Source organism: Podarcis liolepis (assembly GCF_965112155.1).
Source record: "Podarcis liolepis genome assembly, chromosome: 7".
NCBI classification, from domain to species: domain Eukaryota; kingdom Metazoa; phylum Chordata; class Lepidosauria; order Squamata; family Lacertidae; genus Podarcis; species Podarcis liolepis.
Genome location: NC_139561.1, coordinates 95201823 through 95213974, shown reverse-complemented (window position 1 = coordinate 95213974; position 12152 = coordinate 95201823). Strand labels below are relative to the sequence as shown.

Here is a 12152-nt window from a genome sequence, read left to right as displayed (position 1 = left end):
TAAGCTAACTGTTGTTTGCTTCTTGCATGACCAATCAAACAGACCCTGATTGTACATGTAGCAAACTCCAGATGTACTTTTCCTGTCTGTAGTGTCACTTCCAAAACTTGCATCTGCAAATATCTCAAGACCACCAGACTTCTGATTGTTAAGTCTCAGTCTGTAATGCATAGTGCCTTTCATATACCGCGCTATGCGTTTCAGAGCTTTCCAATCCTTGACACTAGGATTGTTGACTTGTCTGCTTAGCAAATTACAGCTAACAGCAATGTCTGGTCTTGAACATCTGGCAATGAAGTTTAGCTTGCCTAGCACACTTCTGTACAGTGTAGTGTCAGAAAATGCTTCTTCAGTGTCATCTACCTGATAACCTGTTGTCATCGGTGTGTCTACAGGGTTAGCATCCATCAGGTTTAGTTTGCTTAACACATCAGCAATTTTCCGTGACTGGTGTACTAGAATGTTACCATCTTGATCTTTCTCTATTTCCAGAGATAGGTAGTTGTTTACCTCACCAAGATCTTTCATGTCAAAGTGCTCTTTCAGTTGAGCTAGGGCGTTATTGTACATTGTGACATCTTTCCAAAAGAATAATAAATCATCAACATAAAACAAACAGTACAGTTTCTTTTGCCCCTCCTCTTTGACAAATACACATGGATCAGCTTTCCCTTGCTGAAAACCTAGAGAAAACAATACTTCAATGAGTTTTGTGTGCCAACACCGTGCACTTTGTTTGAGACCATAAAGGGATTTCTTCAGAGCACAAACAAATCCCTGTTTTACCTGTACGCCATCAGGTGGAAGCATATAAAGTGATTCATCCAGAGATCCGTACAGAAAAGCTGTATTAATATCATGGTGACTTATGTGTAGATTTTCCTCTGCAGCTAGCTTGAGCATAAGCCTAATGCTCTCATATCTCACTGTGGGTGAGTAGGTCTCGTGATAGTCTTCACCTGGTACCTGTGCAAAACCTCTGGCTACCAATCTGGCTTTGTGTCTGACTATCTTGCCATTTTGATCTGTCTTCGCTTTGAAGACCCATTTGCTTCCAAGCAGTTTCATTCCTGGAACTACTGGAACTAGTTCCCATGTTTTGTTCCTTTCTAAGGAATCAAGCTCAGCCTTCATGGCATTTAACCATGGCTCAGCTTCCTTTGAATCCAAACCCTGGATTTCTTGGAAACTTGAAGGTTCAAATACCTTCTTGGAGCTTTTAACAGCTGTTACTGCTATCGTAGCAAACTCATCAGCAAATCTCTTTGGAGGTTTGCCTTTTGTGGCTCTCTGTGACCTACGAATTAGCCTTAAGTCTTCAACACTCTCCTCTTCCTTCTTGGGAGAAAAACGACCTATTGTGAACAATGGTTCCTCCAATTCCTGATCAGAGCTTTCAGAGGGTCGCATAGAGGCTTTCGCACTCTTGAAATCCTCTGAATCACCCGATTCAGTTTCAGATTCAGACTCAGAACCTTCATCAGTGGGTTGTTGTGGTTGCTTTTGACTATCCTCAGTCTCATCACCGTCATCAGGATAACATTGGAAAATTCCCACATTCTCCCCCCACTTTGCATTGTACTCAACACTTCTCGTGAGCTTAATTGTCTTAGAGTCAGTCATCATTATTCTGTAAGACCCTTTCTGATAACCTAGAAAGATACCATGCAATCCACGCTTGTCTAACTTGGAGTTTTGTGGTGAGTGAACCCACATGTCAGAACCAAAAATCTTCATGTGTTTGATGTATGGCTTCTTGCCAAACATCTTCTCATAGGGGGTACAACCAATCGCTGAAGATAACCTGCGATTGTAACTGTAAACAAAACATGAGAGAGCTTCGGCCCAATAACTCTCTGGAAGATTGGCATCATGCAGCAAGGTTTTTAACCCTTGAAGCAATGTCTGATTTGCCCGTTCCGCAAGTCCATTCTGCCATGGCGAGCGAGGACTAGACAAATCGTGTTGAATTCCTTTCTCAGTCAGAAAAGCTTCAAACTGCTGAGAAGTGAATTCTCCCCCGCGATCACTGAAAAGAGTCTTTATCTTCTTACCATGCACATTTTCCAACCAAGCACAGAATTCCTTGAACCTAGGAAAAGCCTCTGATTTCTGCTTGAGATTATACACAAAAATATATCTAGAAAATGCATCAATGAGAACCATGAAGTACCTATTGCCACCCAAAGAGGGCGCTAGTGGTCCAACCAAATCTGCATGAACAACCTGGTATGGTTCCGTAGCTTGCCTACTAGACACCTTACCTTTCGCAGCCATTTTCACCTTGTTTGCTGCGCATGCTTTGCACTTCATGTGGTACCTGCAGGGTTTAATAGTCATACCTTCAACCAAGGCAGGCATTTTAGATACTGCCTCAAAATGCAAATGACCAAATTTTCGGTGAAAATCATGAATACATTCTGCATGCAAACTTTTGTTAGAACCTGCAATGCAACAAGTGTCATCCTGCACAACATCATCATAATACAAAACAAACAAACGATCAACATATTCAGCATGCAATACATAATCATTTTTCTTTGTGATGATGCACTTCTTGTTCTTGAAGGACACGTCAATGTTCCGCTCATTCAGCTGTCCAACGCTGAGCAGATTATGTTTGGCGTCTGGCACGTAAAGCACATTCTGTATCGATAAGTCCAAACTGTGAAGAACAACAGTTCCGTAGCCTTTACTGGGAATAGTGTGGTCATCCGCCTGGTGAATCGCACCTTCCTGCGGTGTAAAAGACACAAACAGTCTCTTATCGTTGCACATATGGTGGGTTGCTGCTGAATCAACAACGAAGAAAGATCTAGACGTCTTCTGGATCTCTGCAACCTTTGGAGTGAAGCGTGAAACCATAGCCTTGTGCTGCGTTGTCCTAGACACCGGACCTTTGCCTTTGCCTCGGCCTTTTCCACGCGATGAGCTTTCGCTGCGCTGCTCTGTCTTGGCCCTGGGATATCTGCATTCCCTCTTCATATGGCCTAGACGTCCACACGAGTAGCATTTCACTGCCTTCAAAGCTTTGGCGCCATCTGGTGGTTCCACTGCACTATGGGATGACGTCTGTGAAGACTCCCCCTTGCCCATGCAGCTAGCACCCCGGCGATCTGCTTCATTCAATATCACGGCAGTTACATAGTCCACTGTCAGCTGAGCGGTTGGCTGCACAGCAATCTGGGTTGCAACAGACTCCCAACCTGAACCCAAAGATTGTAGTATCATGAAAGAATACACAGCCTCTGGAAAGTTGAGTCCTCTCTGTTGCAGCTCATGTCTCAGATTTTGCATCTCCATCAGATGTAAACGTACATCTCCACCTTCAGCAAGAGCCATATTATGCAGCTTGTTAAAGTAAAACATAGTAGATCCAGCTTCTGTCCTTAAGTGAGCCTCTCTCAAAGCGTGCCAAATTTCTCTGGCTGAGGTCTTATCACGCAATAGACAGAGCTCTTCTGGGGATACTATCAATGTAAGAGTTCCCCTTGCTTTGGAATCTTTAGCTTCCCATGCATCTGTAACTGGAACTGGGGGGGTGTCTGTAATCACCTCAAACAAACCCTCTTTCCGCAGAATTGCCTCTGCATATAGAACCCAGTCGTGGTAGTTTTTCTTGTTGAGCTTAGGAATCCCACAAGCATCCTGAAGGGCCATCATGACTCTGGCATTAGCCTTCAGCGTCATATATGCTGCTTTAAATCTTGCTGCGTCACTGCTGCAGCTGCTTTATTCCAAAAGCGCACTTAAAAGTTACTTTCGATTTCCCCAGCATAGTGACTTGTGCCTGGGAGCCTTTTGCCTGTTCCCGGCAAAACGGCTTTAAAAGTTCAAAGTCCAGCCATAAAGCAATTAACTAGAAGCTGGCAGGCTGCCCGGAGCAGTAGCACATACCTCATCAATCACTTTTACGCGCAGAGCAGATTCCGATCTGATCTGTCCCTCTGCTTTCCGATCCTTTGCCGGCACTCCGATTCGACTTCTGGAGCCCATAACCACATGTTGATTTAAAGCAGAGTCTCGTGCCCAGCGGAAGGATGAGGAGTACGTGCTGCATACTCTATATTGCTTTATTTATAGTTCAAAGCAGGTATATTACAGAAAGACATCTTGCCTCTGCCGGAGCAGAGAAAATGCATCCTCTCTCCTCAACAGCTCGGAGAGAATCACACAGAGAAAAACAGGAAACCAGTGTACGTCACATCCAGCCTCCCTTTCCCGTGAGAAACTCCAACAGTACAGACTGTGGAATGTAAACACCTGTCTCGTGACAAGCCCTTTCGCTGCACAGTGAAGGAAAGCAGAAACCAACAATGGGCTCTTACATTCTTAGGCTGGCGTTGGCGCAGGAGGTTTCGGGACGTGATTCTTCCTCATTGCCCACAGCAGTGCCGGATTTACGTATCCCCTAACAAGCTCTAGCTTAGGGCCCCACTCTCTTGAGGGCCCCCCAAAACATTCAAAGAAATTGGCTCCTGGGATGTAAGTCCTGGGCCCCACCTGCTCGTCTGCCCCCTCAAATATCCCTGGTTTGCTCCTTTCTATATATAGGGTGCCGACATTCTCCGTGGGCTGGTTGCAGCGCGACATGTGCAAAGGGCTTGAGATACCTATTCAGTCCATCAATTACCACATAGCATATGTTCCAACACCAGGGCTGTCTTAAGCATATGCGACGCCGGGGTGCAAAGATCCGTCTGGCGCCCCCCCCCAGTTGCCCATTCCCAGGTGTGCAGGAGGGTGGAGCCGGCTGGCCGCCTCAGTGTCTCGCTAGCTCAGTTGCCCCCAAACTCGCGGCTCGGAAGAGCCCACTGCAGCGCTCCGACCAACGGGCTGGCTCTTCCCCGGACTCAACTCTTGGGCCCCGGACTCTTGGCCTGGCGCCCCTGAGAGCCCGGTGCCCAGGTGCCCCACACCCCTAGCACCTATGGGTAAGACGGTCCTGTTCAACACAAAAAACAGCGACTATTTGTTGTTGACAAAGGACAGCTGGACATATCAAGGGCCCCATTCCCTTCAGGAGCTGAGGGCCGCATCAAACCTCAATCTGGCCCTGGCCCACAGTCTGTTTTTGTCACGGCACCCTCTCCTATTGCCTTTCCCCCTCTGCTCACAGCCTTGGGTCTGGGGGTCGGTGGGTGGATATGGCAACTGAGAGGCCGTCTCCAGCAGCCGGAAGCCCCAGAGACCCTCCTGCTGCTCTCTCAACAGCCCCCCTTGATCTGAGCTCCGGCCCCCAAAAGACGGGCTCTCCTGGCTCTCTGTGCCAAGCCTTTGCCTCCCAAGCAGCTTGCTCTTATTTACCTGGCACTGCTTTCATCCTCGTTTCCGACTTTTTTTCATTTCATAAAAGTTTTACGCCGCTCGATTGCGGAGAGAACTTTGAAGCCATTCGTGGGAAAGGCAAAGCAATAAAATGTTGAGTACGGAAAAGCGAGCAGCGATGGTTTCGGACGTTTGGCCGAAATAGCAGTAGAGTGGGGGCCGACGGAAGCTCTCGTCTCCTTTCTTTCAGGAGACCACCCTGGCGCACACCGAGCTGCCCACGACGGTGGAAGGGGTGGAGAAGGCCATCAAGAAGCACAAGGACTTCATGACCACCATGGACCTCAACATGCAGAAGACCACCACGGCCCTCAAGGCGGGCGAGAGCCTCATCCGCCAGGGCAACATCTATGGCCAGAGGGTGAAGGAGAAGATGGAGGCCCTCCGGGCAAAGTAAGGAACCGGGGGGGGCGGGGGGGCTGAGAGCATTAGATATATGTACAGTTTAAGATTAGAGTGACAAGTGCACAACTGCTGGTAGCTGGCCTTCTTGATGGGTTCCTGCAGATCTCTTGGAGCACAAAATACGTCTGCCTGAAAGTGGCTGCAGGAGCAGGGGCAGAATTAGTTAAACTGTGGAACTCACTGCTGCAGGAGGCGCCGAAAAGAGGGTGAGACAAATTCGGGGAGGAGAGGAGGATCCGTGGCTCCAAGCCAGGATGGCTCTGCTCTGCCGCCACCTCCAGAGGAAGCACTGCTGCTCTGGGGCTCAGATCCTGCGTGTGGGTTTTCCCTAGGGGGGGAGAAAAGGGTGCCAGACTAGGTGGGAGCCCTTTCGCCTGATCCAGCAGCCTCTTCTGGTGGGCTGAATTCACTTAAGAGGCAGAGAATAGGACTGGCCTACACTGCAGGATTTCGTGTAAGCAGTTTATTTGTTTATTTATATTTAATTTCTATACCGCCCTATGCCCAAAGGTCTCAGGGCGGTTCACATAAGATCAAATACATAAAATAAAAATAAAAACAACCCAATAACCCTCCTCCAAGAGCCAGCATTTTAAAAAGGATATAGGATGTTGTTGTTGTCGTCGTCGTCTTCTTTCTCTTCTCTTCTTTGGCAATCCTTCATAGCTGAGTAAGATTGTCTTCCATGAACACGGCCTTAACAGTGAGTCCGTAAGTGACTGTGGAGGCCAATTCTGGATCCACACATCCTTCCACAGTGGGGGCATTGGTTTCCGGGCGGGAGTTGATCATGGTGAGAATTTGCCAAGCATGTCTTCCTCTTAGCACGTTTCTCCCTTGCGTCCTGAGTTCGAGTGTCTTCAAAGCCTGTGATGCCTTTGGGAAAGGCTGTTCTCCAACTGGAACACTCGCAGGCCAGTGTTTCCCAATTGTTGGTGTTTATACTACATTTTTAAAGATTTGCCTTGAGAGAGTCTTTAAACCGCTTTTGTTGACTGCCAGCATTATGCTTTCCATTTTTAAGTTTGGAATAGAGCAGTTGCTTTGGAAGATGATCACCAGGCATCCAAACAACATGACCAGTCCAACGAAGTTGAAGAACCATTGCTTTGACACTGGTGATCTTTGCTTCTTCCAGTATACTGGTATTAGTTTGCCTGCCTTCCCAAGTGATGTGTAGAATTTTTCAGAGACACCATTGATGGAATCTTTTGAGGAGTTGTACAGGATGTAGATCAAGTCAGGCAAAGGCCTGGTTGAAAAGGAATGTTTTTGTCTGGCACCTAACAGTGTATAATAAAGGCACCAGGCGAACTTCCCTGGGGAGAGCATTCCACAGACGGGGAGCCACTGCAGAGAAGGCCCCGTTCTCGTGTTGCCACCCTCCAGACCTCACAAGGATGAGGCAAATGAAGGAGGGCCTCAGAAGATGATCTCAGTGTCCATAGGGAAGAGGTGGTCCTTGAGGTGTTGTGTCCTGAGCTGGTTATCTCTGAGCCTCAGAACACACACTGGCCTAGCCCAGTCTGCCAGGGGGTGGGGGGTCACAAGACCCTCTCTTTCTGCATTAGTCTCCCTACGCTCCCCAGAGAAGCAGCCTCAGGATAACCGCACGACAGGTTTGCCCCCATCAGCCACCTTCCCTCCCAGTGTTGACCTCGCATCTGTTGGCCTCACCTCCCAAACTTCAGCACAGGTGTAAGTACCTACTGCAGCTTATTTCTCCCCTCCTGGCATAGAAAACATTTTGCAGGGCAAATCCTGCCCCCCAAAAAAAACTTGAATCTGAAAGATCATCAGCTCCTATATTCACTCCCAGATTCCTCCATTGCCTCGAATGAGCAGCTGCCGTCTCCATTGCCCTCAAACTACCTTCCCAGCCCCACCTGGAGACGCCAGGGGTTGAACCTTGGGTTCTTTGCATGCAAGGCAGGAGAGCTGCAGCCCTTCCCTTAAAAACAAAGCCAAGATTCCAGTCCTCAGGATTCTGAATCAAGAGATGGCTTCCAAAGGAGCACAAGAAGAAGCGGCCTTCTGCTGAGCCAGACCATTGATCCTTCTAGCTCTAGATTGTTAATGGCAGAAAAGAGTCAGTTACCGACTGGGAATCCTTTAAATATGCAGAGTGAGCTCTGTTTGGTGAGTGAATCTTGGTTAGAGAGCAGACTTTGCCTGCTGCAATCAGGCAAAGAGAGGTAAGAAAAGGATAAAAGTTGCTTATTGTAGGAAACGCGTAACTTGGATGTGGGAATGTTCAGGGAGGCAGGAGAGGATATATTGTTTATTAATACCCTTCCTTACTTGCGCTAGCAAGTTCCTTTACTTGGCAGAGTTACATTCCCCTTTTTACATGCACAGCAGATGGCTGGTTGCAGGCTCGTGTGAGCCTCTCACTATTATACACTATTATACAATTTACTCACATCAGTTCACAGTTGGATTCCTGAAGGCAGACTTAGTTACAAATACTCCTGAAGGGGAGTGAAAGGTGGGATATCAAATCCAAAATAAAATAAAATAGGTACATGTGGATCTACCCCATATGGGGGAATAATCCCAGTACTTCTGCTAGCTGAGAGCTAGTATAGCAGTCCTAGCTAAAAGCTGGTCAAATGAAGAAGGAAGTTGAGAAGAAGAGAGAAGGGTGCTGTGTGACTTGTCCTTTTGTTACCTGGACAGGTGAGGTCACGCCCACCTCTAGTCACGTGCAAAGGAAGGATGCTCCAGCCAGGAGGAACAGGAAGTTTTCGCCTGGCTGGACCCCCACATGTCTTCTCTAGCATTACAAGGAATGTTGTACTTGACTGCTCTCAGTGGATTACATCCCACATTGGATAGGAAGGTTTCTGATTCTCGATCAAGGCAGCTCTCTCAGAGGAGAACTCCAGGATGAACTCTCTTCTTGAGTCAAAATAAAAAAATTCCTTCCAGTAGCACCTTAAAGACCAACTAAGTTAGTTCTTGGTATGAGCTTTCGTGTGCATGCACACTTCTTCAGATACATGCACACGAAAGCTCATACCAAGAACTAACTTATCTTTTTATTTTGACTATGGCAGACCAACACGACTACCTATCTCTTCTTGAGGTCTTAGAAATAAGGAGGAGGAGACGGAGGAAGTTGTGAAACTGGATACAACCGGAGAATATCAGTCTGACATCAAAGAGACAGAGAACTCAGCCCAAGAGGTTAAGGGTACAGGGATAGTCTGGGGATTTGCAGTTCACTAATGCAAGCTAGGTTGCACCCAGACTTCCAACAGTTGCCTACACTGACTGGCAGCAGCTGTCTGTGGTTTCAGGCATCACCATTCCCAGGCCTGTTGTGCGGAAGCTGCCAGGATCAAACCTGAGGTGCTCTATCACGGACCTTCAAAATGAACCAGGAAAATCAGCCACAAAGGATCCCTGACTGTTTGGAAACGTCTATTTAGGTGTCCAAAGCATGTCATTTTCCAGGGCATTATGCAAAAGCTGTGCACCCCCCCCCTGCCTGTGTGTTTGTGTGTGAGAGATCATAGCGAGGTCCAGACCCTTCGTGACATTCTAGATTCCATTTTTGTAAATGCTGTTTCTGGGCCCTTTGTAGCCCTTGCACCTGTATTTGAAAAGAAGGTGAAGCTCTGGGGCAATCTGGGCTGCTTACTGCATACTCTTCTCATGGGGGGGGGGCAGGGGGAAAATAGTATTATCAGCAGGGGCAGAGAGACCACAAAATCTTCCATGAATCAGAACAAAGTCAAGCCCAATTTGCCTCATACAGTGGAGATCAGTCATGGAAATTTGTCTCGAGGTTTCAACATATTTGGCGGGCGGGGGGAGCAGAGAAGGGGCTTGGGATTTTGAAAACAACTGCCACTGCCATGTGGAGCCAATTAAGGCCCCCGCCTCCCCCTGATGCAGAAGCGGCCGCCTCTCTTTGAAGTCTCCCTTTCTGAAGGACCAGCTGCTAATTTCGCCTGACGTTTTAATTGGTGTCAAATCCTTAATATATTTATCTGCTCCAGATAGATAAACCAGCTCAGTGCTGTGTGTAATTATTTGAGCTTAAATTGGGGGGGGGGGTGCCGAATATTGGAATTACAGCTATATCTCAAATGCGATGCCTGATGCTCCACATCTTGGCTGGCATTTTTCCCTGGGATTTGAGGTGGGGGGTGGGGAGGGTGAGTCAGTCCCTCTCCGAATGGAAGTCACGCCAGTCAGCAGCTTGCCTGTGCCCAAACTCACAAGATCACGAACAGCTCGTTTCAGCTGCCACTCCAGGAGAAGCAGAAAGGCGGAGCAGAGCTCACAAGCGGCCTGGATTTGAGGCGCCATGAGGCAGCCCTCGCTGAGCCTCGCTGCTCGTGGGATCTGGTCCACGTGAAGGAAGGCTGTGATTTTTGCTGGTGGCTGGTGGGATCCTATGGACTGCATGTGCCAGAAAAGAGGGCCTCTTGTAAAAAAACACACTTAATCCATGTTATTTGTCTCCAATGCTGATAGTCGTGCTTGTTTTATAAAAACCCTCCTGTGGCGCCTTTATATACCGATTCATTTTGGCTTCCAAGAGCAAAGTGATAATTTTACAGGGAACCAGGCAGAGGGCCTTCTCGGTGGTGGCGCCCGCCCTGTGGAACGCCCTCCCATCAGATGTCAAGGAGATAAACAACTATCTGATATTTAGAAGACATCTGAATGCAGCCTTGTTTAGGGAAGTTTTGATGTTTGATGTTTGATTGCGCTTTTAATATTCTGTTGGGAGTTGCCCAGAGTGGCTGGGGAAACCCAGCCAGATGGGCAGGGAATGAATGAATGAATGAATATTATTTCTCCACTTCTTAATTTTACTACATTTATACCCCACCTCTCCACCAAGTAGTTCAAGGCTCTCCCTCGCCCCAGGCTCTCCTCCCAACGAAGTCGGTTAGGCAGTGACTGGCCACCTAGGTCTCATCCAGGGAGCTTTCTGGCCGTGGGGATTTGAACCCTGTTCTCTCCCAGGCCCTGGTTTGACATTCTAACCGCTGCACCGCAGTGGCTCTTTGCAAACCAGCCGCTCCGTGGAAGAGCTTTGCAGAACCTGTGCAACTTTGCCAAGCCAGAGTGGCGGCCGGAGTGGGGCTGGAGCCTCGGCCCCTTTGCCAACCAGCCAAGCAGGAGTCATGAGGCCTCAAGTCCAGCCTGGGCTGAACTGGGAGCACAAAGCAGGGCGGTCTTTTCGTGGGAGCGTGATCTAAGGAGGTCCAAGCTGAACCTCCTTGGCTCTTTCTTCTCCATGTTGGGTCACCCATAACAAGAGGCCATGGCGGCCACCAACCCGGCCATCCAGATGGAGCCTCCGTTTCCAGAGGCCTTGATCCCCAGGTGCTGCTGTCCCTGGGCAGCCATTGAGGAGAGTGAGAAGGAGGCTTGGGCGTGTGAGAGCTCTTCTTCCTCCCCTGCCTGACCCTTCCTCTTCCTCCTCCCCAGGAGCCAGCGCAACCTGCAGCTCGCCAACGCCTGGATGCAGCGCCTGAACGACCACCTGCAGCTGCAGCACTTCTTGCAGAACTGCCACGAGGTAAGGGGGCCCGGGGGGGGGGTACCTGAGGGGCATGGAGCGGTGTGGGGCATGAAAGAGGCACCCGGCCACTCCCGTGGGGACCCAGGCATGATCTTCCAGTCCGCCAGGAGCGCCCTAGAAGGGGAGAGAGTGCCCCCTGTGTTCTGCAGGGAAGATTAAGTGGAAGCCTTCCCCTGAGAGGCTAGTCTTCTAGGTGCAGGGAGGGCCTTTTATTTTGGCATGGACATTCAAACATGTGCATACCCCTTTCTCATGGTCTGTGAGGCAGTGATGCTTCTGAATGCCAGTGGCTGGAAACCCCGGGAGGGGGGGGGCGTCTTGGGCTTGTGGTTTTCCAGCAAGGGGACTCTTGTTGGCCATTGGGAGGAGACTGGGGAGGCATCAGAGAAGTGTGCTCCCCCCTCCTTCCTGGAAATGCAAGCTGCTTTTCTCTCCACAAGGATTCCAGTTGTCATCCAATTTGCATTTTTGGCCCCGCCCCCAACACGTCTCCATTTCTCCCTAATTAAGGTAGCTTTCATGTTCCCAGGGTGTTCCTCAGTTGTGCTAATTAATCCTGGGTAGGCACACACTCCAGGTTAACGAGGTTTCCTGGGGGAAGAGGCAAAACCCCTCCCAAAATGCACACAGCTTGCACCTGAATGCGCTGGGTGGCTCCCTGGTGCAGAGGAATGCTTTGCCCACTTTGTGAGTGCTGGGCAGGAGGGCAGTGGGAAGGGTGGGGCTGAGGAGCTGGTGCAGGTGGGGCTGGATCCTGCCCCTTTGGCCTGCAGCCTCCCTGTCTGGTGCACACTGCGCAGTGTTACACCCAGGAGGCAAGCCTTCCCGCAGGGGCTGCTCTTCTGGATTGGGGCCCTCTTCCTTGGATTTC

At 49.2% G+C, this 12152-nt stretch overlaps 1 protein-coding gene across 3 annotated transcripts in view; it reads left to right on the top strand.

Moving 5' to 3' along the window:
* SPTBN4 (spectrin beta, non-erythrocytic 4) overlaps window positions 1-12152 on the top strand; it is a 100584-nt gene that overhangs the window by 47677 nt on the left and 40755 nt on the right. For all 3 annotated transcript variants that reach the window (XM_083516085.1, XM_083516083.1, XM_083516084.1), the window contains exons 18-19: window positions 5519-5721; window positions 11188-11278. In XM_083516085.1, coding sequence (XP_083372211.1) covers window positions 5519-5721; window positions 11188-11278 — 294 coding nt within the window. The remainder of the gene's footprint in view (window positions 1-5518; window positions 5722-11187; window positions 11279-12152) is intronic.